At 44.5% G+C, this 27,987-nt stretch overlaps 1 protein-coding gene across 1 annotated transcript in view; it reads right to left on the bottom strand.

Moving 5' to 3' along the window:
* Positions 1-27,987, bottom strand: part of SEC24A (SEC24 homolog A, COPII coat complex component) — a 195,163-nt gene that overhangs the window by 148,043 nt on the left and 19,133 nt on the right. The window contains exons 2-3 of the mRNA XM_082252885.1: positions 14,383-14,877; positions 10,951-11,115 (exon numbers count right to left, since the gene is read on the bottom strand). Coding sequence (XP_082109011.1) covers positions 10,951-11,115; positions 14,383-14,877 — 660 coding nt within the window. The remainder of the gene's footprint in view (positions 1-10,950; positions 11,116-14,382; positions 14,878-27,987) is intronic.

The raw sequence follows: 27,987 nt of genomic DNA, 5'->3' as shown, positions 1-27,987 counted from the left end.
CACTCCACATACATTACTCAATAGCAATTTATTCTTGCACAGGCATATAATACTGATGGTTCTGCACGCTTGAATTCCCAGGTTGATAAAGAGGACCTCCCTTTCACAGATGAGGTGAGTGATACAAAACAATACAATGTGATAATAAAAAAAAATACACAAAAATAATTTATGAAAAACAGCAAAAAAAAAAAAAAATGCATGCCAATTTTTTTTTTTACAATATAACAAGAAACAAATATGTTGCAATGTAACACATGGGCGTTAAATATTGCTTTAGCACTGCAATCAGAACAAACCTAGCCAAACGCTGAAAAAAAAAATAATAATAATTCTTCCATCTACACCAGGCGTAGGCAGCCTTACAGAGGTGGCGATCTACCTGAACAACACAGGAGAAGTCAAACTAAAAACAAATAATTTAATTGCAGTATTACCTTGTCTCAATCGCGTGCATTGCAAGACAATCATGGGTTTAAATCAGATAGTGAGGAGGCAACATATTGCATACTCACCACCTGTCAAACACACTCCGATCGCTTTTTAAAAGAGCAGCAGTGCCTCCTGCACTTGTAAATCAGCCCTTAGTTGCATTCAGCAGTGGTAAAACCCTGCAGTTGACTCGTGAATTTACCACCCACTACCCCCTTTAGCTGCTGAGACAGCAGTACACATTCTTCAGCAGGAATGAAATCCTCTGTTGGTGGGTGTTACCGCCTGCCAAAATGCGACCCATTTCAGTAAGTGGGGCCATTCTGCAAGTTTGCCGCAACTGCATGCTTCTGGGGTCTAAGGGGTTAAAGCAGGTGAGAAACCCACAATGCTGCCTGCTTTAACCCCTCGTTTGCTGTTCTGCACAAGGTTGCAGGGCATTTGCAGAGTGGCCTCATTCACTTGAATGGGCCATGCTTGGCAGGCGCTGCACCCACCAACCATGACGGGGCATATAACGATGCAGCATGTGTACACAGGGGTACACTGGCCACTACAGCTAAACGGGGTGCGGGCAGTGGTGGTAAAAACGCATCTAAACTATGGGGTTTTACCCCCCCAACTGAAAATGTAAATTAACCTTTACTATTCTGAGCCCCGGATAAGGCTGCTTTCACACTGATGTGCTGCCGTTTACTTGTACCGCAGGTGCATCTGCGACCTTCCTGGGTTAGCTGCGCTTTGCCATAGACTTCTATTATATCCTGCAGTTGTGGTGCATTTTCTGAAAGCGCACCAAAACTCATGCATTCAGAAAGGGCACAAAACCCACAGGATATAATAAGTCTATGGCTAAGCACAGCAAATTCACAGGGAAATTGCAAGTACACTGCAGCACATCAGTGTGAAAGCAGCCTTCTATTATTATGCTCAGTGTAATGCTTCAAACTGACCTAAAGATCTCTTCTTTCCTGATGTTGGCACCACTCTGGAGACCGCTGGCCGGGATAAGAGGTAGAGTGCAGATGGTATCATGCATGGAACAGGAGCCAGCACTAAAAAGGAGGCATTGGCTTATGCGGCTCCTGCTCCCTACTACAGCTCCAATTTTACAAGTAATCCCTCTGCATTGCACTTGGTTTGTTGATCTGGGATGGCAGGTCAGCAAGCCCAGACGGCGATCTACCAGTCACCTGGCCCCGGATCTACTGGTAGACCGCTATCTACTGGTTGCTGACCCCCAATCTACACAAATGAGGTGGGTGGAGAAATCCTCTCCGCTGGGACTTTGTAATCAGACAGTGGTACCCACCGCTGTGAGAATACACTTATCAGTGTCTGCAGCCACTGATCGAGGAGAATTTTCCAACATGTACCCTTAACAGAAGTCAAATGATCATCTTCTGTTTATTGCCATCTTTAGACAACAAGCAATCGGGAATCAGCTTTCTTTAGTCTGAACAAACTAAACAATTCAAATGGGATAAATGACTGCGATAAGTAGCACATGAAACATCATTTCTATGTAACATGGTTAAAAAATAGCCCAATTATAGTATAAAAGGGCTACATTTTTTTTCCTTCAATGAAAAAAATGACAGCTCATAGTGAAGGTTTGAATTTTTGTTCCCCTATATGGGTACTTCTCCTTAGCATGCCAGAGCCACACACGCTCAGTTGATTAAAAAAAGTGTCAATCGAGTATATGAATTATATTTATTTTTTAATGCTATATTAATTTATTCATTTCAAATGCTCTTCATCCTAAAAGAATATCCTGTTATTTACCTGAACCAAACTTCCCTGAAACAGATTTATCATGTGCAATCATTTTAGTGTAGAAGTCAGTCCTAAAACAATGCTCTGAAGCTGATAAGACAATCCATCCTCACCCCTGGAATGGATGTGAAAGCTTTCAACTTGTCATGAAAATCTGTAACAACAATTAAGACCCCCCCCCCCCTGCAAATTACCATCCATATCAAAATTGATGAGAGAAACAAAAGAGCACTTCTATGCCCTGTACTCGGGAGTCACCTCCACCCCTGAAACTACAGGGAGATCTCTCCATCCATAACACCTCAGCTTAATAAAGTCAGTAATATAGGTCACCTCTATATGGCCCCTCTATCAGCATTCGCCATTGCAGCCAAATAAATAGATTTACACCACACTACCCCACTCTAATCAACACAGTTACATCTTGTAACAGCAAAGACCCCACCATAACCATTCAATGTTGCCTGCAACATTTCTATCAATTCATCATTTCTTCAAAATGATCAATTTTACAGCAAAACCTGAATTTGGAGTGCTGGAAAGGGATCACTCACACTGTAGTTTTCTATATCAGAAATAGTTAGACCCCTTGTATACATGCACACATATATACTGTTCAATTTCTCTTTTATGAAAGCAAGTACATTAACAGTGACTATTGTGTATGTTGCTGAAAACGATCATCAATTTTTCGACATCGCTGCTTTAAGCTACTAAGCCATCATGCCGAGCACTGCTGCTTTGATAAAAGGCCAGTGCAATGAACACACAGTTAATAACTTAGTAATATATTATATATTAACAGGAGCTATAAAAAAAAAGGCAGAAGAAGCAGAGAAGTTTGTAATTTATAAACAAATTAAACAAACCTTATCAATTCTTACCTACTAACAGGAGTTTAGATGAATAAAAGTATCCTCACTGTACGTATACTAACGCACTTGTTCACAGCACTAACAGCTTTAAGCAGTGTAATAGAAAAAGCCTCAGGCTGAGGTATAAAAGCAGTATACTGCAACTCTCTAAGGGTTTAGCCTGTCATCAGGGACCATACAGATTTGAACTTCTAAGGAAGGGACCTAGGGATTTTACATGTCAGGCAGTGTATGGCTGATTTGTAGCAAATCACCTGCCAGATACGTATAATGGAGTTCTTAATTCAATATCCTCCACGTCAGCTTTGTGCAATGAAAAAATACAAGTATGCATTATGACAAAGGTGACCATTCCTATGTACAAATGGATCGAAGGCCATTTCCATAATGCTACTCAAGTCTTCCAGGAGAAAATATGAAGTAGAGACACAAGAAAACCAAATAAGAAAAAGTAGAAAGCACAAAATTGAATGATTCAGGTAGGAAAACATTTAAATTGTACATATATGACTATTAGCCCATAAAGACAACATATAGTGTATTTTCATCACGTATTTAGTGTTCTGTAAAATTATTCTAAAGTAGCTTTTGCAGCAATTTTCACTTTTTTAAACCCTTGATTTGCTGTATTTACACAACTGTATTGTAAATACAATCTTGTTGATTATCCTACTAGTGGCTGTTGCTGTATATTTTTAATTAGCTTAAGCTGAAATAGGTTACACACAGACATAAGATAAAATAGCGATAGTTGCCTGATGCGGCCATACATAGGTTATGTCTACAGGTAACATCAAATGTATATAAAAATCACAAGACTGGCTGTACAGAACTACAAATCCTTTGACAGGTAAAATAGTACAGGCATGTGCTTCTAAAAGATTTACTTGTTTGCTTAGAGTTACACTTTAACCCTGTTGATAGGTATCTCTATGTACACTGCATGTCCCTAGGATGGACAACCGCATCTCTCAAATCACTCTCTAGACTAATGGCCTTACCCACCAATCACAATTCATTCATCAATATATCTGGTCTGATCCTAGTCTACATAACATCCTAAAGTATGCTTGAAAAATCCACTTCCAATTTTAGTGGCCTGTTTGCCACGTCCAACTGTCCTCAGTGCTGCTTACATACCCCCCCCCCCACCACCTGGGGGGGGGGGGGGGTGCACTGATCTGACTTTTCTTGTCCCAATACCGATATCTGGCATTGTGTATCTGCCGATACCGATCCGGAACTACACACATACACAATATGCATGCGGCTGCAGTACAGAGCAAAGCCGCTGCTTCATGTGTACGGCTCCTCCAGTCACAGGCAGAGTGCATCTGATATCACTCCGCCTGTGAGCCAGACCTATACGGCTCCCATCCCATACTACTACTACACCAAGTAAGGGACGGCTGAGCCAGGACTCAGCAAAACCAGATCGGCCCGTGGATCGGTTCATTTTAACAATCCCCCGATCCAGCTAATGTGGCAGTATCGGCGCCGATATCAGATCCTAATATCGCATCGGTGTATCCCTACCACCACCTACACATTTTTTCTTCTGCCCATGTTCACCATCATCACATCAGTTGTAAAATGTATTTCATAACGCATACATACACCAAAAAATAATAAAGATTTTACGAAACATTTCTAATCAGTAACCTACAACCTCTTCAAAATGTACCCTCATTATAAACAGGCACATACAGTGCCTTGCGAAAGTATTCGGCCCCCTTGAACTTTGTGACCTTTTGCCACATTTCAGACTTCAAACAAAGATATAAAACTGTAATTTTTTGTGAAAAAACAACAACAAGTGGGACACAATCATGAAGTGGAACGAAATTTATTGGATATTTCAAATAAAAAACTGAAAAATTGGGCGTGCAAAATTATTCAGCCCCCTTAATACTTTGTAGCGCCTCCTTTTGCTGCGATTACAGCTGTAAGTCGCTTGGGGTATGTCTACCAGTTTTGCACATCGAGAGACTGAAATTTTTACCCATTCCTCCTTGCAAAACAGCTCGAGCTCAGTGAGGTTGGATGGAGAGCGTTTGTGAACAGCAGTTTTCAGTTCTTTCCACAGATTCTCGATTGGATTCAGGTCTGGACTTTGACTTGGCCATTCTAATACCTGGATATGTTTATTTGTGAACCATTCCATTGTAGATTTTGCTTTATGTTTTGGATCATTGTCTTGTTGGAAGACAAATCTCCGTCCCAGTCTCAGGTCTCACTGAGCTCAAGCTGTTTTGCAAGGAGGAATGGGTAAAAATTTCAGTCTCTCGATGTGCAAAACTGATAGAGACATACCCCAAGCGACTTACAGCTGTAATCGCAGCAAAAGGAGGCGCTACAAAGTATTAAAGGGGGCTGAATAATTTTGCACGCCCAATTTTTCAGTTTTTTATTTGAAATACCCAATAAATTTCGTTCCACTTCATGATTGTGTCCCACTTGTTGCTGATTCTTCACAAAAAATTACATTTTTATATCTTTATTTTGAAGCCTGAAATGTGGCAAAAAGGTCGCAAAGCTCAAGGGGGCCGAATACTTTCGCAAGGCACTGTAGATGCTTCTAGTTATTTTAAATTAGTCTGAACTGATGGGAAAGCTTCAGGAACATGACCAACAGGAGACATTTGCATGAGCTATCATGTTTCAAGTTCCTTTAAAGCTTTGTAAATGCAGTAATTAACATAATGTCATTTGCAAACCTGTAGTAAGATAAGGCTAACCAACTAACTTGCCTCTCCCCTCTTCTTACCTATGCTGCAAAAAAAAAAAAAAAAAAAATATGTGTAAATACTTTTTTTTAATCTGCTCCGATGAAGTTCTATGGTCTAGCTTAAGGCATCTCCACTCTAGATTAGAGGAGCAACAGAGACACCTTTGGACAGCAGCATGTTCAGTTTGGGGAGAGGGTAATGTTAGATGTTAGGCCAGCCATACACAGTTTTAATCTCGGCTGGTTCAGCAGGAATCGGCAGAGATTCGAACAGGTAATGGGCAGGCTGAGGTGGGGGGGTGGGAACGCAAATGCAGAATTCCCAACAAAGCTAAACATAGCGAACCAGGTAACAGGAGCTCACCACCAGGAGAAAAATACACCCTCAAGAAGCGGAAGCCTCTGCAACCGCAGCCTGCAAAACTTTGCGGCCAAACGCTGCATCCGAAGATGCAAGTACAAAAATCCACCTTATAAAAAACTTTGTGAATGTGTGTACAGAAGACCATGTAGCCACCTTGCACACCTGAACCACTGACACCTGATGACAGAAGGCCCAGGAGGCAATAAGCGCCCTCGTAGAATGTGCATTAACAGGGAAAGGAGGAACCCGACCCTTAATGGAATAGGCCTGCCCCACCGTCTGCCTGATTCACTTGGAAATGGTTGCAGCAGATGCAGCCTGCCCCTTACGAGAACAAAAACACAGAATCTGATTTTCTAATCGGTTCAGTCACCACCAGGTACACCCGAAACTCCCTTACCACATTAAGGAATGTAAGGCAATTTCCATAGGATGTTTCAGCTTAGGACATAGGAACGGTAACACAATATCCTCATTCAAATGAAACCCAGAGACTACCGGAAGGAACGCCTGACAGGGTCGCAACACCACTTTGTCCCTGTGAACCGCCAGGTAAGGTGACCGACAGGACAACGCAGCCAACTCCGACACCAGACGTGCGGAAGTAATAGCTACCAAGAAAGCCATTTACTGCAACAAAGTGAGCAGAGGAAATTCTCAAATATTTTCAAAAGGAGGCTTTTGAACCACTGACAGTACCAAATTGAGATCTACGGAGGTACCAGGGATCACACCAGAGGAGCCAGATGGCGAACTCCCTGCACAAAAGCGTGAACTAAGGACTTGCTGCCAACGGCCTTTGGAAAAACATAGCCAAGGTGGAAATCTGACCCTTGATGTAGCCCAGAGCCAAACGTTGATCTACACCTAAATTGTAGAAACTCCAACAAGCGAGACACAGACAAATGAGAGGGAGAAATCCCCCTGCGACTCACACCAAGTACGCCTTCCAAACTCGATAAATCTTGCTAGAAGGAAATTTTCTAGCTTTTAACAATGTAGGAATCACAGATTCAGACATCCCTTTATCCTTCAACAGCTGGCTTTCCTTAGGCAGGCCGTCAAAGCCAGCGACTGTAAAGCAGGGTGGAAGCTCGGTCCTTGATTTAACAGATTCTCTCTGAGAGGGAGTCTCCAAGGGACATCGATGACTAGATCTGTGTACCAGGACCTGCGAGGCCAGTCCGATGCCACTAGGATGACCAGGATTCCTTCTGCCTCTATCCTTCGCAGAAGTCTCGGCAGAAGAGGCCGGAGGAAATGCGTACATTAGACGATATTGGCTCCAAGGAGCTACAAGAGGCTCCGTAGCGTCAGCCAGAGGATCATGAGACCTTGCTACGAACCGCTGAACCTTCCTGTTGAGACGAGAGGCCAACAGGTCCACATCGGGAGTCCCCCGCCTGAGGCACAGTTGATGAAAAACCTCCTAGTGGAGAGACCATTCTCCCTGATCCAACTTCTGCCGACTGAGGTAATCCGCCTGCCAATTTTCCACCCCTGGAATATACACGGCAGAGATGGCTGGAACAAAGCGGTCTGCTCATCTTAGAATTTCCGGCTACTTCCCAGGCGGCTAAGGCACTTTTGGCCCCCTTGATGATTAACATATGCACACGCCCGTGGCATTGTCCGATTGAATCCCGACCGGGCACCCCTGCAGACGATCCGTCCAATGAATTGGGCAAAGCCTGATCGCCCGAACTTCCAGGATATTGATCAGCAGACTGGACTCCTCCCGAGTCCAAACCCCCCGAGCTGGATCTGTACCCAAGACAACTCACCCATCTGGAGAGGCTGACACCCATTGTGACCACTGTCCAGTACAGGGGGAGAACGGATTTTCCCTGTCGAATCGCCAGAGAGCGGAGCCACCAGATCAGGGATCCTCGTACTCTGGCTCAACAGGATCAGATTGTCTAGAGCCTGTGGATTCTTGTTCCATTTGACAAGGATCTCCTTCTGTAGATACTTGGTACGGAACTGAGCAAATAGAACCACCTTAAAGATGGAAACCATCAGGCCCAGCACTTGCATGCAAGTCCTGAGGGATGATCACCGGTTCCACAACAGGAGCCATGTCACATCCTGCAACTTCTTGAGTTTCATCTCCGGAAGAAAAACCTGGGCTAAGGTCGTGTCCAGGCTCAAGCCCAAACAGTCCAGTTTTGTGGACGGAACCAGAACAGGTTTTAGGAAAATTGGGGCCAACACTTTTGTAAACCCCAGAGGAGCCGAGGTGAGACCAAAGGTTAATGCCACAAATTGATAGTGCTCCTCGCCCACGGCAAAGCAAAGGAAACCCTGATGCCCGACATATATTGGGATATGAAGGTAAGTGTCCTTGATATCGATAGAGGCCAGGAAATCCCCTTGATGAAGGGATGCCGCCACCGTGCAAATGGATTCCATTTGAAATATCTGAACCAGCACAACGGGATTTCAAGGCTTTGAACCACGAATGGGACGGACCTTGCCTTCCTTCCTGGGAAACAGTAAACAGGTTTGACTAAAACCTCTGAAAGCGTTCCAATTCTGGAACTGGTACAATGACCCCCTGTGAGAGCAGATCCTGTACCGCTCCAAGAAGACCTTGTAGACAATCTGGGGACAAAAGCAGATTGGAAGGAAAGGACCTTGCCAGAGGCAAGGACCAACACAATCTTGTACTACGACCGAACCTACTCCTGGACCCATTTGTCCTACATCCAGGAGGTCCGCTTATGGGCCGAGAAGAAAGGACCATGCTTGCGACGAGTCTCTTTACTCCTGGCAGACTGTGGAAGCGGAGTACTCTTACCTCCTGTAAGACCCTTAATGATCTCCTCCATGGAAGCACTGAACAAGCGTTCTCCTACAAAAGGGGAGGTCAATACGGTCTTGAAAGCCTGCTCCGCAGACCAGTATTTCAGCCATATCATGCGGCACAGAGTCACCGCCATCACGGATACCCTGCAGGCTAAGGGGGCCGCATCCAGAGAGGCATCATAGATATACTGCAACCCCTGGACCAACTGGTCCGCCAGGTCAGGAGGAGGTTGTCCACCTTCCAAATCCTGGAGAAGGAGCTTAGCCTATTCTGTTCATGTCAGAAAGGAACCGGCCATGGTGAAAAGGTATTGTACCAGATATTCAGTTCTCTTGTCAAAGGGGTCCTTAAAGGACGGAGAGACCTCAACCGGAAGAAGGGTGGCTTTATTCAACCTGGAAACCTGAGAGTCCACCACGGGTGGTGCTGTCAGTTTCTTTAGCAGGGACACCTCCACCATAAACCAGGCATGGCTGCCCCAGGGGAGGAGGAGGGGGGGGGAGCTAGGGAAGGGGCGAATGAAGGGTGGTCTGCAGAGGGACCCCGGTATTGAGGTGGGAGCGAAAAGTGGGAAGGACACTTGGGGGTCCGACCAACCCAGGGAGGAGCCCACGTCTACCCTGAGGGGCCACCAGAGGGGCGGGGGGGGAGGGGGAGACACTACTTACCGCACAATGGGACCAGGCAGGCACCACTCCAGACAGACCACCCACCATCTTGAAATGGGGGCGCTGCGGGCCAGAGGTACACTGCGACTCAGGTCATGACTAGGATCGTGACCAGGGCTATGCATCCTCGCAAGACGTTTAACTCGCCGGCCAGCCCCCATCCAGTGGGGCTATGTCACAGCCAACCCAATGCGGAGCTAAGGTCAAGTCACGCTCGCTGGCCAGATTGAGGAGACCTTAAGGATCTAGGATATCCAGTTCGTCTCCCAGTCCGGCAGTTGTTTGTAGTTCTCACAGGAACAGATTTCCCACAGGAACAGAAAATAAAAAGAAAAAACATTTGTTTAAAAAAGGAAAAATATGCTAGAACCAGAGATCTCAGCAAGAACTAGGTCCTTACTCCTGACTAGGCAGAAAAAAAAAACCTGAAGTCCTTTAGCAGGAAGTGGGAGTAAACTCCCTGGGACTGCCCTATAGGTGTAGTCAAATTTTTTTCCCCACTTAGTGTCCTACTCCTATGGAGAGCGGAATAAACCCCTTAGTCAAGAAGATATGGAGCGGTGCCGTCAATAAACGAAAGAGAAAGTAACTTTTCTTTCTTCTGTATGTACCTTAGCACGAATGTACCCTAAGACCAGCCATATACGGTTCAAATCTCGGCCGGTTCAGCAGGAACCGGCCAAGATTTGAACCATTAGGGGACAGGCTGAATCGATCAACTTGGGTACAACCAACCTGCCAGATTTGCTTCCGATTATCGCAAGCGGCTGCTTTAGCTGCTAGCAATAATCACGGTCTTCCTCCAGCATGGACAGAGAAGACAATTTCGGATTCCCCGTTATCACAGTCTGTGTTGATGGGGGAATTGTGCAATCCACTGCTCTCACAATCAGGAACTTTCCCTGAACATTAATGTGCTGCTAACAACAGAGCAAGTATGGGAGACTATTCCTTTAGACAGAAAGTGGCTGAAAGAGATTGCAGGAGATGAAACACCACTGAGATGCAAATAAGGAAGAAGTAAAAAAAAAAATACTGTTATTTCTGGGAAAAAACAACTGCAATGGTTTATTATGTACAGTGCTTATGAAACGTTACCCTGTAGGGTTTAGATCTACTTTAACACACTAGAACCATATAAGAAAATTGTGTAATGGTTCACAGCATTTTATGATTGGCTACCCTTTAACTACAAGTAAAAGGTTTATAATAAAAAGGGGAAAAAATTTGCAACAGATTGTAATATTACAAAACCACAGGTGCAATTTAAATACTTTGAAGATGGGCACACTTACCATCTCCTCGGTGTGGAGCACTGATTAAAGTAGGCACATTTGCAGTGCTGGCAGGTGGACCAGTGGGCGGTACCGAAGGTCTTGTCAAAGAAGGGGATGATGTGGGAGGAGGCCCTAAATGTGGCCGGACTGGCTCAGACTGGCTCATTGGTGGTGGAGTAGGACCTGGAAATCATATTCAGGACAACAGATGTTTAAAGTATTTACAATGCAAATTTAGGTTCAGTCTAATGCAAACCAATACATTATTCACATAAGCCTTTATAAAAAGCTGCAAATATACTGGAATACTTTATTCGGATAAGCAGAGAGACATTTCCCTTCTCTTCATAAATTTCATAGGGGTTTAAATTCCCTCTCAAAAAACACAATTTCTTGCCTACATCCCTTCCCGCTCAAGTACAGCATGGCAAGAGCATTAGCAAAATTCAAGTAACAAGTAAACGCATAAGTGTAATCTACTTGCACAAAGTTTAGTCAACTTTTGTAGCAGATACTTCAATAAATTGTATGTTAAACTGATCATTAGTAAATGCATTTATAGCTCTCTGATAGAACAGCAATGTGTTGCTAAAATATTGTTTGCAATTGTAGTCCTCTTCACTGCACACCGCCATAATACAAAAGACTGGGCAAACTGTTCTGGTTCGAAAGAGGGTTAAGGCCCCTTTCACACTTGTGCGACTTCAAAGACGCATGATTTTACCGCGACTTGACGCAATTTTGATGCGAGTTTGACTGGGCTTATAATGTCTTTTCCTCAAAACGCATCAAAATCGTGCCAAAAGTAATGCAGGGACTACTTTGAAGTCGGTCCGACTTCAAGTCGCACCGATATGAATGGGGCTCATTGGAAATAATGGAGAACGACTTGTCATGCAATTTTGCAGTCCCAAATCGCATGACAAGTCGCACAAGTGTGAAAGGGGCCTTAAGCAAAACTAAACCCACCGAAAGGCATGCCATGAATGATATTGTCACAATTACTTGAGCTCAAAAGTGAACTGTCAAGCCATCAAATGTCTGGTGACATAATATGTACAGTACCATATCAACTGCAGATCAAAAAGTGGCTAAGATGGCAGATTTCTTGGCTGTAAAGAACAGGAGGGTTTAGTTCGGATTTAAAATGTTTGTAAAGGATTTTTTTTTCAAAATAACAAACATGTCATACTTGCCTGCTCTATGAAATGGTTTCGCAAGAGCAGCCCTGATCCTCCTCTTCTTAGGTCCCCCGCCAGCACTCTGGGGGCCCACCGAGTGCCCCCATAGATATGGAAGGACTTGTGCATACTCGCTCCCAAGCCCCACTCTCTTTGTCCATAAGACACGGACAGCATAACTCAGTCCGCCCCCACTCCCTCCTCACTGGCCATAACTGCCAGCAACAGGAGCTAAAGGCTCCTTCCGCTGCACCACAACCAATGAGGAGGGAGAGCTCCCGGAGAGCTGCTGCGATGGTGCCAAAACAGCTCCTTGGAATAATGCTCGTAAAACAAATATAATCCGCACAGCTAAGAGGATGCAGCGAGCAGCAGGACAGGCTCCGCCCCCTATATGCGTTACGTCTTTGCAGATAGTGCGCTGACTTCAACAGGAGACCTCTACTAAGTCAGCGCCCTATCGGCAAAGACGTAACGCGTATAGGGGAGGAGCCTGTCGCCTGTCCTGCTGCTCGCTGCATCCTCTTAGCTGTGCAGATTGTATTTGTTACGAACATTATTCCAAGGAGCTGTTTTGGCACCATCGCGGTTACCTTGCCCCTGTGTGTCCGACAGAGAATCCTCCACACTGTCCGGTGATACCTTCCTGTGACCCCTGGGTGGTAAAGCTTGGTCTGGCTCAGATTTCTGGGTCAAAGCGTAAGGTGAGAGGCTTATATCTCTGGTGGTGGCGGAGTGGAGCACATTATTTTGTATTAACCACGATTATTGGGTGACTACAAGCTTTGGACACTGGAATGCACTTATGATTTATGGACACTTAAATTGCACTTCTTATTTTATATACAGACTGATTTTGAATATATGTTACACTATGTTTCTGGCGCAGTACTTTTGAAGTTTGATTAGTTTGTATTGTGTAAGTGAATAAGGGTCCTTTCACACGGCCGCTCCGTGTGTCCGCAAATCATCCCATCCGTTTGCGGATGATTTGCGGACATAATGTAAGTGAATGGCATTGCGGATGTCAGCGGAATACCATCCGCTGACATCCGATTTTCCTCCTTTCAGTTCTGTTCCGTTTTTTCGAATGGAACAGAACCCTATTTTTTCATCCGTGTAAAAAACGGAAAGGAAGGAAAAATCGGATGTCAGCGGTGTCATCCGCTGACATCCGCAATGCCATATACTTACATTATGTCCGCATATCATCCGCAAACGGATGGGATGATATGCGGGCACACGGAGCGGATGACACAAATGTCATCCGCTCCGTGAAAAAAAAAAAAAAGTCCCGCAGCGGATCGGCCGTGTGAAAGGACCCTTACACTGTTTTGTCTTAGCTGCCGGATCTTCTTATTTACACATTGGTTGATTACATCACTTTTGGATATTAATTTGCACTTGTTTTTTGGATTAGAACTGCGCTGATAGTTTTAATATTTTTCATACTTTAAGACAATAACTAGCATACATAAAAATTGTCAAGGCTTCAGGAAAGGACAGGGAAAAGTTTTCTTACGAAACAAAATCAGTTGTTGTGTCAAAGTGGCTTTAAATTTTCCCTGTGTTTGGTAGATATGTGTTTGAAAAAAAGATCAGTAGGAAATAAATACCTTGTGATCCTGACAGTTCATATTACTTCCTTGCTCAGGGTGGCAGCAGTGCTGCCTGATTCACAGTCTTCTGCATTGCCACTGTCTTTTTTTATTATTATTTAAATAAGGTTGTTGATGTTTAGATTTTTTTCTCACAAATAGTCATGTGACTGTCAGAGCACCAATCAGATCTGTGCAGCCCTGGCAAAATGATACAAACACACCACGGTGACGTGAGCAGGACACGTCCCAATCTGAAAATAGACTCCTCCCACATATTGGCTACGGGCTTGTGACCAAAGTACAGAAAATTTAAAAAAGATATTTACAATGATTCAAATGCTGTGGAATTTCACTTATGTCAAAGCATGTACGATTGGGTTTAAGTATTAGTAGTAAATTATTTTTAGGTGCACTGGACTTAAAGCCCAATAGAACTTTCAGTTTAAATGGGCTTTAAAGTTATGAAAACCAGCTTTCCATAAACACTTTGCCTTCTATATTCTAACCAAACCATTTCCAAACCTTTAAAATACAAATAACAGATGCAGAACATTTTCATTGTTCGATCGCTTCTTGTAAGGAATATTAATACAAATCCTACTACTGATAATTATTTTTACTATTTCCAGGTATCTAAAAAATGAGAAATGCTCAGTTGACTGTTTTACCTGGGCTCATAAAACTGTTCTGAAGAGGTGGTCCTCCAAAGGAAGGTCCATACTGCTGGGTAGTAGGAGGCTTTGGTGGCCCTGGGGCCATTCCCGTTGTGGATGGTGCATGATTGGCCAGAGATTGTGCATGGCTTAATGGTGTTGGAAAATACTGCCAGTTTGACTGCGACGCATGTGAAACACTGCCTCCAGCGGTAGAGGGAGGTCCATACGAGTTCTGAAGTGGAGGTGGCATTCTGGGTGCAGATGCATTATTTGGGGGAGGTGCCACTGGAGAAGGTCCCATATGGGGTCTAACAGTTTGTCCAGATCCATGATAATTTCCAGGTAGTGGAACAGCCTGCGGAATAGTCTGAGGACTGCCGTAACTGTATAGTCCAGCAACTGCTACTGGAGGCGCTTTCGCTGGCATCTGCTGCGGATAGGAGACAGGAGGTCCTGGACTGTAACTCTGTCCAGCTGGTGGATAAATCGAAGGATTCTGAACTGGACCTTTAAAAAGAAAATTAAATCAAAGATTTTAACATGTTCTCACAAGCAAAGTCCAATAATAAACAAAGGATTTTGTATCATATACTGCCCTAAAGTAAACCCGTATTTAATTTTAAAAATTCAAAGTAAAAGCCCTTTCTAACAGTACACACTTCTGAAAGAACTCCATTATCTTTTTTTTTTTTAGCTTTTTTTTGTGCTTAATTCATATTTAGTATAGCTTTGGTATTTATTGCCAGAGCTGATCGCTAGGTCTCTTTAAAGGTGAAGATGAGCTCTAAGGCCGGCCATAAACCGTTCGAATCTCTGCCGGTTACAGATTCAAACCGTGCATTGGCAGGCTGAATGTACCAAGTTGATTAACTTAGGTACAACCAGCCTGCCGGATTTTACTATAGCCGCTAGCAATAATCAATAACTTCTTCTGGCAGGGATGGCTTCCCCCGCCGGGAGACTACTGTCAGCACTGCCTGTGTTGATGGGAGAATCAAAACCCATGGTTGCAGGAAAGAAATTTGCATCGTCTATGGTCTGCCGAACTAATGCTTTGTGTTGAGGCAACATTATCGCTTGCTCTTGAGAGTCTATGCATACGTTACTAGTTTTAGAAGCCGCAGATTGCCATAGTTTGCTATTATTTATTCTGCAATCTACAAGGATACACATCCTTTTTAGTTATTGACTCACCCCATTTTACACCCCCTATCTACTGGTGCTCAAACTGTGGCCTTTTGGCATTTACTATGCAGGCATCAGGCCACTGAAGACAATTTTTTTCTTTACACAGAGCCAAGAGAAAACATCTAATATGTGCACTCCCTCTGTCCCCAGGAACAAACAAGTTCACAATTGTTATGAGGCCTACATGTTCAGACTTTGCCTTTTTGCCATTTGTACAGTTAAATACATTTTTTTATGCTCTGTAGCAACCAGCCTTTCATTGCATGGTTTTCCAGGCTGATTTTTTATTTGCATGGGTTTTAAAACACTCAAAAATTGCCTTGAACACACACACACACAAATACTCTTCCTATTTATGGCTTTTGAACTCTTAACTTTAAAGTGGTTGTAAACCCCTGAAATGAAGCATTTTAACAAAGTATATTGTTCTGTAGTGTGTTCATGCCTCAATTTTTAGTACTTACCATGGTTCCTTTTCTGATCTTTTCTTCCTCTCCGAAACAAAGCCCGGAAACAGCCCTGGCATCCTAGCACACAGAAGGTGATTGACAGCCTCAGCTGTGTATGTTTTCCTATGGGCTTGTGTAAAGGTGGTGTGTCCTTTCCTTCCACTCAGGTCTCAGATTACTCTCTGCAGTGTATGGTAGAAGATCTCCACCCTCTACATCCTACAAGCTGAAAAATACCTTTTTACCTGTGTGTTATAAAGTAATCTACAGAATAATGGGCTGCAGATAAGGAGATAGTGTTTATGTAAGAGAATTTACTTCATCACTATCACCTGAGGCTAGTCACTTCAGTGGATTTATGTAAGGGTTTAGTATTTTAAAGTTTTATTTATTTATTTTTTTTTATTTATTTGTCTTCTACACCTATTCTCACTTAAAAAAAAAAAAAAAAAAGTGTGTTCTTTGAGTTTACCAAGCGAAAAGATGGTGAGAAAGCAGTTAACAAAATTGCCCATTCTCAAACACTGAACCACTGTATATGATCCAAGTATTTAGGAAGCTTCCACATAGCCAGGACTGTACATGTGGCAGCTACAGCTTGGGTTAGAGAGCAAAGATGAAAACTGTGGGAAACATGCCAGGGTTACTCCAGCTTTGCTACAGTCAAACAAATCTGAGAAATTATTATTATCAGTATTCCTAGCTGGCCTGAATACAGAAAAATGGGAGGACACTCTACCTCACCACAGAGCAAGCAGGGGTTAGGCTGGATTTACATCCATTTTATACATAGTTACATTGATTTTTTTTTTGGCACCATTCAAACATGCATGTATTACCTCAAGACACAATAATAAAATGAAACAGACTGCAGGGGAGTCCGGTTTTGAGTGAACCTTTCTAGTGTAGCACAATGCACAAATAAGAACAATCTATCATTTTGCTTGCGCCTAAAATCAATAAAAGGGTTCAGATGTGATAAAATGTCCATTAGGGTTCACTCAAAGTCCATTAGGGTCCATTCAAAGTGAACAGGCTACATTACTATAACACAACGTGTGTGTGCAGTAAAGCACCACTACAGTGTGAATTTGGTAAACATCTAATGCACAACAATTATTAGTTATCCCCACACATCCAAAAACGGGTAGTTTTGGAGATCTGACTGTTCAGAATGGCCATGCATTCATCAAAGCAAACTGAAAGCTGATGCAGAAATGTGCAGGCACCTATGAGCTTTTCCTTCTAAATTATTTGAAAAAAACCCCCTGCCATTCTTGTACAAATAAGAGTAGACTTTCCAGTAACTATTTCTCCCACGACAGCACATGAGAGAGCATGATTCCACAATTTACAGGCAGGAAACACAATCATAGCAGACTTTAAAAGGTGGTTCTCTTTAGAACAATCAGCATTTTGTCATTTACGCAGGCTAGAAAACAGGATAACCTAATGTGGAGGGAATCCCTACTGTCCTGGAAGACACCTAAATGTAGAGTTACTGGCAGGTCTAGCATTTTCCCCAGTCCTCTATCTGCGACAACTCCTGAAAGGATAAGCAAGAACTTACCAGATTAGGGAGGAACAACTGCGCGAAAAACCTCTGGCCCAAAAGACTGGTCTGGACAGGACAAAGAGGCCTTTAGACTTTGTCTAATTGTGTTACGGTTCCTAGAACACAGTTTTAGAGTGGATGGGTGGAAGGAATGAATGCCTCCTTTTCATTAGAAGGGTGAGAACAGAAGGTAACAATTTCTTGTCAATGATGAAAAGTTTGGCAAAACTTTAAGTAGGGACAAGGGATAGACCGATATGGTTTTTTCGGGGCCGATACCGATACTTTGGTCTCAACGTATCGGCTGATATTTTGTACATTTAAAGTTTTGAAAAATAAAAAGACAATTTTTGACACAAATCTGGTACTGAACATGTTATTTTTGGTTTATTGCTTAATGGCTGTGGCTGGCTGGCACCCTGTGGTGGGTGGGTGGCTGGCTGGCTGTTTGGCACCCTGTCTGTGGATGGCTGGCTGGCTGTCTTGCACCCTGTGGTGGGTGGCTGGCTGTCTGGTACAGGGCCATTGGGTGGCTGGCACAGGGCCTGTGGGTTGCTGGCTGGCTGGTCCAGGGCCTGTGGGTTGCTGGCTGGCTGGTACAGGGCCTGTGGGTTGCTGGCTGGCTGGTACAGGGCCTGTGGGTGGCTGGCTGGCTCGCTGGTACAGGGCCTGTGGGTGGGTGGCTGGCTCGCTGGTACAGGGCCTGTGGAGGTGGGTGGCTGGTACAGGGCCAGTGGAGGTGGGTGGCTGGTACAGGGCCAGTGGAGGTGGGTGGCTGGTACAGGGCCAGTGGAGGTGGGTGGCTGGTACAGGGCCAGTGGAGGTGGGTGGCTGGTACAGGGCCTGTGGAGGTGGGTGGCTGGTACAGGGCCTGTGGAGGTGGGTGGCTGGTACAGGGCCTGTGGAGGTGGGTGGCTGGTACAGGGCCTGTGGAGGTGGGTGGCTGGTACAGGGCCTGTGGAGGTGGGTGGCTGGTACAGGGCCTGTGGAGGTGGGTGGCTGGTACAGGGCCTGTGGAGGTGGGTGGCTGGTACAGGGCCTGTGGAGGTGGGTGGCTGGTACAGGGCCTGTGGAGGTGGGTGGCTGGTACAGGGCCTGTGGAGGTGGGTGGCTGGTACAGGGCCTGTGGAGGAGGGTGGCTGGCTGGCACCGGGCTGCAATGGGTGGGTGTATGGCTGCGATACACTCCCGTGAGACTAGTCCCGACTCCAGACGAGGCTGTCCAAGGCGAGGGAGGCGGCCTAAGAAGGCAGAAGGACGTCACAAAAATATCGGCAATAATCGGCCAGTTCCGATAAAAATCGGGGAAAGTACATATGGGCCTTGCCGATAATCGGTCTATACCTAGTAGGGACCCTGGATCAGTTTTGGAGAAAAATTCTGTTGTCGAAAATCTGCAAAAAGTTTCCCTGACAGACAGGGCTTTGATCTCACCAGAACACCCAGCTGAAGGAACAGCCACCAGTACAACATCTTTAATAATGATTTTCAAAGTGTATGTGGGTTCAAAACGGAGCTTTGACCAGCCCCAGTAGAACCAATACAATTTATGAAAAGGCCTTTACTGGAATAACTCCAGGTCCTGAAAGGGCTTTAAAAGATTCTGGAAACAAGAGGCTCTTGGGAGTTAGTCTTCATTTCATACACTCGAAGAGGAAAAGTTCTAGTATTGCTAATTTTTTATCCTGACGGCCAGCAGAAAAGACTTTCCAAGTTTTGCCATAGATAGCACTGGTGACTTTCTTCCTCCTGGAAAGAAGGGTTTTAAAGAAGAGTTCCGGCCTCAAATACCTTTAACTAAAAATACCCCTATAATACTAATCCATCGCCCTTTACAGAACCGCTATTCTCATACTTACAAGGTGTATAGTATTAGATTTTAGTCAAAATTTTACTTTTAAAAACGCTGTCTGAGCACGGCTATCTTGGATGTGGGCATCTGAAGCCGCAGTGTAATCTGTGTGCTTCCTGATTCCAGGGAGTGTTCTGGGAGTTATTCCTGATTCCAGCCTCCTGGGAGTGATGACAAACAGCTCCCAGGATGCAATGCAAAGGCGGAAGTGATGTCGGTGGCCGTGGCCACAGAGGGGGGAGAAGGAGGAAGTACAATCAAAAATGCCCTGAAAATAAGGTAAGGGACCCCCGAAAAAAATGGAAAATGCCCAATTGTTGATTAGCCTAGCGAGCACTCCAGGAATCACTAAAGTTGCAAAATAGGCCGAAACTCTGCTTTAACCACTTTTCTTTTTTGGAACTTTTATTCAGACCACCCCTGGGTGGCATGAGAGGAAGGGCTATCAGGCAAAATTGACTGGAAAACCAAGGCCTAGTTGAGCAACATGGAGCCACTAATATAAGAACTTCAAGACCAGAAGTACAAGATTGGAAGGAGAGAACGCATAACATATTTGAAATGCCCAGGGATGGACCAGTGTGTATCACCAGTGCCGCAACCTGTGTTTAGGGAGAAAACAGTTACCTGTTAACTCGATTTCCAGGAATCTTCCAGGACGGCTATGAGAAAGAGGTCCCTCCCACTTAGCACAGGAAAACACATGATCCACGTTATTTAAAGCATGCACCACAGTACTCCCTCAGTTACAACTGTAGGCAAGGTGACAATATATACAAAATTTAAAAGTAATACCCAAAAAACATGTACACTTAATACATAAAATTCAGGGTGGGAATTTGTGCTGTCCTGGAAAGAGAGTTAACAGGTAATAAAACTCTGTTTTCCCCAAGTCATCTTCAAGGACGGCTATGAGATAGGACCAAAAGGGAGCTACCTGATTGCGGGGCTACTGGCTGCAGCACCTTTCTTCCAAAGGACTTATTCATGCTGAACAGCAGATCCAAACGGTAATGCTTAATAAAGGTTTGGTAGCTGGACCAGGTGGCTGCCTTACAGATCTGGATAGGGGAAGCTCCTGCCCATGAGGTCGCCATTGCGCTTGTGGAGTGAGCTTTTAAATTAGAAAGAGGTGATTTAGCAGATGCGAGATAAGCTTCAGAGATAGTCAAATTCATCCACCGAGCAATTGTGTTTCTTGAAGCATTCTTTCCTGTGCTAGGCCCAGGAAATTGCATGAAAAGACTAGAGTAAGATCACCAATACCTAGTACCTTCTATTACAAAAGGATGAAATGATAACTTCTGCTGAACTGTGGAAACGGGGCCACTTTAGGAAAGAAAGCTGGGTCCAAAGTTAGCACCATTTTGTCTGGAAAGATAATATAATAAGGTGCCACAATTAAGAGGGCCTGGACCTCACTGATTCTTCTTGCTGAAACTAAAGTCACCAGAAGCGCCATTTTCAGAGTTAGTAATCAGTTAGAGAACTCTTCCAAAAGGTTCTTTACAGAAGCTTTTTAGTACAATTGAGAGATCACAGGAAGAAAATCTCGAGCCTTTAGGCTTAGCCTTGCAACCTATAGCTGTAAAAAAATCTTTTGATTAGAGTGTGTTTTGTCGGGTGCACATCCAAAAAAAAAAAAAAAAAATGGAAAGGGTCGCTACATGCATTTTTAAAGTGCTGGAGGCCAGATTAAGGTCTGTTTCCTTTTGTAGTAAGTCCAGAACTGACAGAATAATGGGACCAGATATTCTATCATTATCTGTACACCAACCCCAGAATCTTTTCCTCACTTTATTGTAGATTATGTTAGTTGTATCTTGTATGTGGGGGGCAACCAGAGGGGGAATAGCTAGGGACAATAGGCAACTGACTGCTCTGCGACTGACCGAGTTTTGCGACTGACCGGGCTCTGCGACTGAGTGTTGTGCGACTGTGCTCAACGACTGCGACTGACCGGGCTGTGCGACTGAGTGTCAAGTGAGTGTAGCGGAGTACCAGAGGGTGAGAAGGTAGAGTTAGGAAGCCAGGAAACCGCCACACAGGACAGACTTTAATTACTAAATCCTAGGGATGCACCGAAATGAAAATTCTGGGCCGAAACCCAAAATGCAGGATGCCCTTGCCCGAAAACCGAAAATGACTTATTCCCTCAAATAATTTTAAAATAGATAGAAGAGGGGCATACACCAAAAACAGGCAGCGACGTACACCTGTCGCTGCCACCCTGTCACAGTATATGTACTGTGACGGGTTGGCAAGAGGTTAATTTAATTACCAATGGTATTTGTATTATGCAGCATGAGGGGGTTAATGTATTGCCACTGCTGGTCACTGATGCATTAGTGACCGACCAGTGGCAGTTACTTAACCCCTTTGTGCAACCAGTATCAGTGTTAATTAACACTGGTTGCACTGATACTGGTTGCACTAATGCAGCACAAAGGGATTAACTGCCACTGGTCGGTCACTAATGCATCAGTGACCAGCAGTGGCAATATATTAACCCCCACATGCTGCATAATACTAATACCATTGGTAAGCTTGCCTCAGCTTCCCCCCCCCCCACTGACTCAGCGTCCCCCTCGGCACCCCTAGCGGTAGGATGTTCGGAGCTCCTAAACCCAGGGGGGGGTATGGGGAAAAAAAAATCAAGAAAGCAGCCTAAAAACATCAAATGATGATATATGCAACCGATCAAAATTACGAGGCTTGTACAGTAAACCCCCCTCCATTGCGTTACGTTCCGGACCCAGCCGCGAATAGTGAAATTCTGCGAAATCGAAAAACCCTATTAAAATGCATTGTAGGCATGTTTTTTTTACTGTCACTGTACGTGTAAAAGCATTTTAAGGTTTTTAAACACACTTTTAAAACAATAGGAACTCATTTAAAACACATAAAAAGATACTAAGAGACAGAGCAAGAGCTATGGAAAACACAAAAATCTTTCATTTTTAATGATTTATATAGTAAAATAACATTACAAAAAAAACTGCGAATTACCGGGACCGCAAAAACTGAACCGCGATGTAGCGGGGGATTACTGTATACCAATGCCAGAAGCCTGGCTAACAAGATGGGAGAGCTGGAGCTGCTGATGTTTGAGGAGGACTTAGATTTTGTGCGGATAAGTGAGACTTGGTTTGACAGCTCTCATGACTGGATGGCGACCTATTCCCTTTATCGCAGAGATAGAGAAGGTAAAAAAGGGGGAGGGGTATGTCTGTATATTAAAAACAGTATACAGGTAAATATGAGGGATGATATTAATAATGGAGCTATGGACGAGGCAGAATCCCTATGGGTAGAACTTCAAAGGGAAGGCACTGTGGGGAAGGTAATATTGGGCGTATGCTATATGCCCCCCAACCAGAGGGAGGAGGGGGAGGCGGACCTCCTTTTACAGATAGGATTGGCAGCAAGGATGGGAAATGTCATTATAATGGGGGATTTTAATTATCCAGATATACACTGGGCAGAAGGAACCGCGCATTCAGCCAAGGCTCGGCAGTTCCTAAATGTTTTGCAGGACAATTTCATGGGTCAGATGGTGAATGCACCGACAAGAAACAATGCGGTACTTGACCTACTGATTACCAACAATACAGACCTGCTCACGGATATAGAAATACGGGACAACTTAGGAAACAGTGACCATAGGTCAATTAATTTCAGTATTAATTATAGTAATAGTAAACACAAGGGCAATATAAAGGACACTGAATTTCAAAAGAGCCAATTTCCCAAAACTGCGCTCTCTGCTAGAAAATATCAAATGGGATAGAACCCTGGGAACAAAACACGGTGGAAAAAAATGGGAGTGCTTCAAAAGAATACTTAAAGGGATTGACCAGTGCATTCCAAAGGGAAATACATTTAAAAGAGCAAAACTAAACCCTGGGTGGCTAAACTCCAACTTAAAAATGCAGATTAATGCTAAAGGTAAGGCCTTCAAAAAAAAAAATAGACTGAGGGGTCATTGGCAGCATTCAAGCATTACAAAGTGTAATAAGAAATGTAAAGACTAAACCAGGGTGACTAAAATAGAACACGAGAGACCTATACCGGAAGAGAGTAAAAAGAACCCCAATAAATTCTTTAAGTATATAAACAGTAAGAAAGCGAGGCCAGAACACATGGGCCCCATAAAAGACGATAAGGGAGTTTTGGCCACAGAAGACAGGGAAAAGGAGGTAGTGTTAAATAATTTCTTCTCTTTAGTCTTCACAAAAGAATTGGGGGGCTACACTAACCCAGCTTGTAAGGCCAAACTAAACACCACACCTCAGGAAATACCGCCATGGCTAAAAGATAGACAGACTTAGAACTAAACTAGAGAAACTTAACATAAATAAATCACCGGGACCGGATGGCTTGCACCCGAGGGTTCTTAAAGAGCTCAGCCAGGTGATTGCCAGACCATTATTCTTGATCTTTAAGGATAGTTTACAGACGGGTATGGTGCCAGCTGATTGGAAAAAAGCCAACGCGGTACCAATATTTAAAAAGGGGCCGAGATATATCCTGGGTAACTATAGGCCGGTCAGCCTAACATCAGTAGTCTGCAAGATTTTGGAGGGGATGTTAAGGGACCACATACAAGACTTTAGTAATGAAAATGGTATTATTAGTAGTAATCAGCATGGATTCATGAAAAATCGTTCTTGCCAAACCAACCTATTAACCTTCTATGATGAAGTGAGCTGCCACCTAGATAAAGGTAAGCCTGTGGATGTGGTGTACCTGGACTTCGCAAAGGCCTTTGACACCGTTCCACACAAACACTTACTGTTCAAAATAAGGAAGGTAGGTATGGACCATAAGGTGAGTACCTGGATAGAGAACTGGCTCCAGGGGAGGTTGCAAAGGGTGGTGATTAATGGGGAGTACTCAGATCGGGCGGGTGTAGAAAGCGGGGTCCCCCAGGGTTCTGTCCTGGGGCCAATCCTGTTTAATTTATTCATAAATGATCTAGGAGGGGATATCGAGTAAAATCTCAGTATTTGCGAATGTACTAAACTAAGCAGGCCAATATCTTCTGGGCAGGATGTGGAAACCTTACAAACGGACCTGAACAAAATTATGGGGTGGGCAGCTACATGGCAGATGAGGTTTAATGTTGAAAAATGTAAAGTAATGCACCTGGGTGCCAGAAACCAGAAAGCAAGCTACTCACTAGGTGGGGGGACCTCTGGGTTAGTCTAGGATGGAAAAGGACCTGGGGGTACTGGTAGACAACAGGCTTGGCAGTGGCATGAAATGCCAAGCCGCTGCAAGCAAAGCCAACAGAATACTGGGATGTATAAAAAAGGGGATTCACTCCAGAAATAGAGATTATTCTCCCACTCTACAAGACTCTGGTCCAGCCACATCTGGAGTATGCTGTCCAGTTCTGGGCACCGGTCCTCAGGAAGGATGTGCTGGAACTGGACAAAGTCCAGAGAAGGGCAACAAAAATAATTAGGGGAATGGAGGACATCAGCTATGAGGAAAGACTACAAGCACTGAACCTATTCTCTCTGGAGAAGAGACGATAGAGGGGAGATATGATATCAATGTACAAATATTGTACTGGCAACCCTAGCATAAGGAAAAACCTATTCAGAGACAGAGAATACAATAAGACAAGTGGCCACTCACTAAAACTAGAGGAAATGCGGTTTAACCTTAAAATACGCAGGGGGTTCTTTACTGTGAGAGCAGTAAGGATGTGGAATTCTCTTCCGCAAACAGTCGTATCAGCAGGGAGCATTGATAGTTTCAAAAAACTATTAGATGGGCACCTTAAAGACCACAACATAGAGGGGTATACAATGTACGGTTAACAACACACACACACACACACACACACACACACACACACACACACACACAATAGGTTGAACTGGATGGACTGATGTCTTTTTTCAACCTCACTAACTACGTAACTATGTAAGAGACTTAATTTATATTGTCACTCTTATTTGATTGGGCACTTCACTAATAGCATGCTTGTGGTTTTATTTATAATTATTGTGATTTGTTTTGTTGAGCGCCGCCATACCTTCACTATATTTTTTGCATCTGCCCCAGAGGTGCCCGCTTTGTTAGCGCCGGTTCACATTACTGCGACGCTACTTCCCGGGGCGACCTCGGAGATCGCGGTGCGAGCAGCGCGCCGCGACGGCCACGGACTTCATAACATTGAAGTCTATGGCGGTCGCCTCCTGGTCTCCCCAAAGAAGCTCCGGACCCTTTTTCTAGGTCGGATCGACTTGTGTCGCTCCTATTAGAACGGGTCCGCAGCTTCCCTATGGGAGGTGACCTGCGGCGACCTGTGAGGCGACCAGGTCGCCCTAGTGTGAACCGAGGCTTAGTCTGGAAATATTGCATAGCTACAGACATTTTTCTTCATGGTTTCCAGTAAACCCTTGAAGTGAGCACCAGTCTCATTTTTAAAGAGATCATTCATGCATTCCTGAATTACTTTTCTTCCAGCTAGAAGACAATTTCTTCTTCCATACTGAACACCTCTTTTTTTGCAATTCTGCTTTAGTCTTTGTCCTTCCCCTGCAAAAAGAAGGCGGACACAAGGAGAAAAAACGCCTCTTTATCAAAATTTTTGAGGGGGGGGGTGACCTAATACGCAAGTTCCCACACCAACAATCAGGGTTAAAGCCACCACCGGGATGGAGAGAGACACCACGTAAAAATAACCCATATTCGAGTGAAAATTCGCCACAAGGCATATTATATATAAATAAATAAAAAAGTGCCATACAATAAACACAAAACATGAAGAGGGCCACCTGACCCCCCCCCCCCCCATGACAGAGATCCAGTGCCCCCTCCACTGGCATAAAAAGAAAAAGGTGGGTGCCACAGCCCCCTTTTTTCTTACCTTAGATTAATCCCCAGGCTTTTCCAGACCTGCATTGCCACCAACAGCCCCCTCCACGGTACACAGCAAGGTAGAAGAAAGATGGCGCCTGGCGCTGCCTCCTCCATGCCTTTAGGTTCTGAAGGGAGGATCCCTGCCTGGTGCTGTGGATCTGGGCCTAAGGTGATCCATGCCTCAGCCACCTCCAGTCCGCATTAGCAACACATAATATGGCTGCCAGACGACTTCCTCTTACCCATGACGTCATTTCTACAACCCTGGCTGTGGTGTCACCATCTGCGTCTCACCTTCGAGAACGGGGGACAACCGCAGGGAGAAGGACCGCATGGAGAGCCAGGTCCACATCAGCAAGCAACCTCATGGCGCAGGACAGACACATCAATCCCCAGGAGCGCTCCAGTGAAAACAAATCCTCCTCTGCCAGCAAACACCCACACTTGGGTACGGTACTGGGACCAGTTCAAAAAAAAATATACAATTAGAAAGTGAGGGGCCCCAAAACACAAACCCTTTTTTAGGCAGCCAAAAAAAAAACCCTGCACCAATGACATCCCCAGGTTCACTGCCCCTGTTCAAAGCTGCAGCCATGAGACCCCTGCCTCCTAGCATGAAGGCCTGCATGCCAGAAGAAACACAAGAGCTGAGGGTGTACACTGTGGTGCATGCTTTAAATAATGCAGATCATGTGCTTCCTGTGCTAGGTGGGAGGAGCCTCTCTCTCTTAGCCATCCTAAAAGATGATTTGAGAAAAATACCTTGATGTTTGGTTGCCAGATCTGCCTGCAGGGCTTTCCACTTCTGCACTAATTCAATAAAGGCCTTTTGATTTGGAATCCATTCCAATTCTTGAACTTGATGGTAGCTCAAGAAAGCTGCTCCGAGATGGAGAGTCCCTTTGAGATGTGCTTCTGAAAACAGATATTTTTCTGGTCAGACAAAAAATGCTGTCTAGCAAAATACACATACGGGGCTGCGACTAACCCCTCGATTGTTCAAGCATTGTCTGACCCTATCAGAGGATGCAGATCTTGGTGGAAGGCCTGTAGTCTTCTTAGCCTTTGCCATGGACCAACAGCCTTGGGCTATTCTCTCCCAGATTCCCACCTCAACACAAGGAGCTCACATCTGCAATCAGAAACTACTACAGAAGGCTTCCCTCCACCACCAGAAAGACCTACTGACCCTGGTATGCACACTATGGAGTTCCAAAACACATCGGTCAGCACTCACAACCATTGACTGAGCACTAATCAGAATAAGTGAACATCCGCCGGTTCAGCCAGATCAACAGAAACCAGCTGCCATTCGGCCCGTGTGTACACCAGCCTGTCTGACAAAAGGCGGCCAAAAGTCTGAGTTATTACCTGATAAATCCCTTTCCAGGAATAGTCCGGGGACGGTCACATGAGATAGGCTCCTCCTCATAAAGGAAACACAAGCACAGATGGGTTTATAAATGGCCACCCACTGGCTGCCCCTCAGTTGTGTAAATATGAGCTGGACAGCAAAGGCTTTTAGCCTGAAATAAACAATTTAATAATTATCCAATAGGGTGCGGATACACCGTCCTGGAAAAGGGAGTTATCAGATAATAACTCAGACTTTTCCAAGTCATCCTCCAGGACGGTCACATGAGACCCCAGTGATGCATACCTAGGGTGGGACTACTGCTTGCAGGACCTTGCGC

This window comes from Pelophylax lessonae, assembly GCF_965119305.1.
Source record: "Pelophylax lessonae genome assembly, chromosome: 4".
NCBI classification, from domain to species: domain Eukaryota; kingdom Metazoa; phylum Chordata; class Amphibia; order Anura; family Ranidae; genus Pelophylax; species Pelophylax lessonae.
This window is presented reverse-complemented; position numbering and strand designations above follow the sequence as displayed.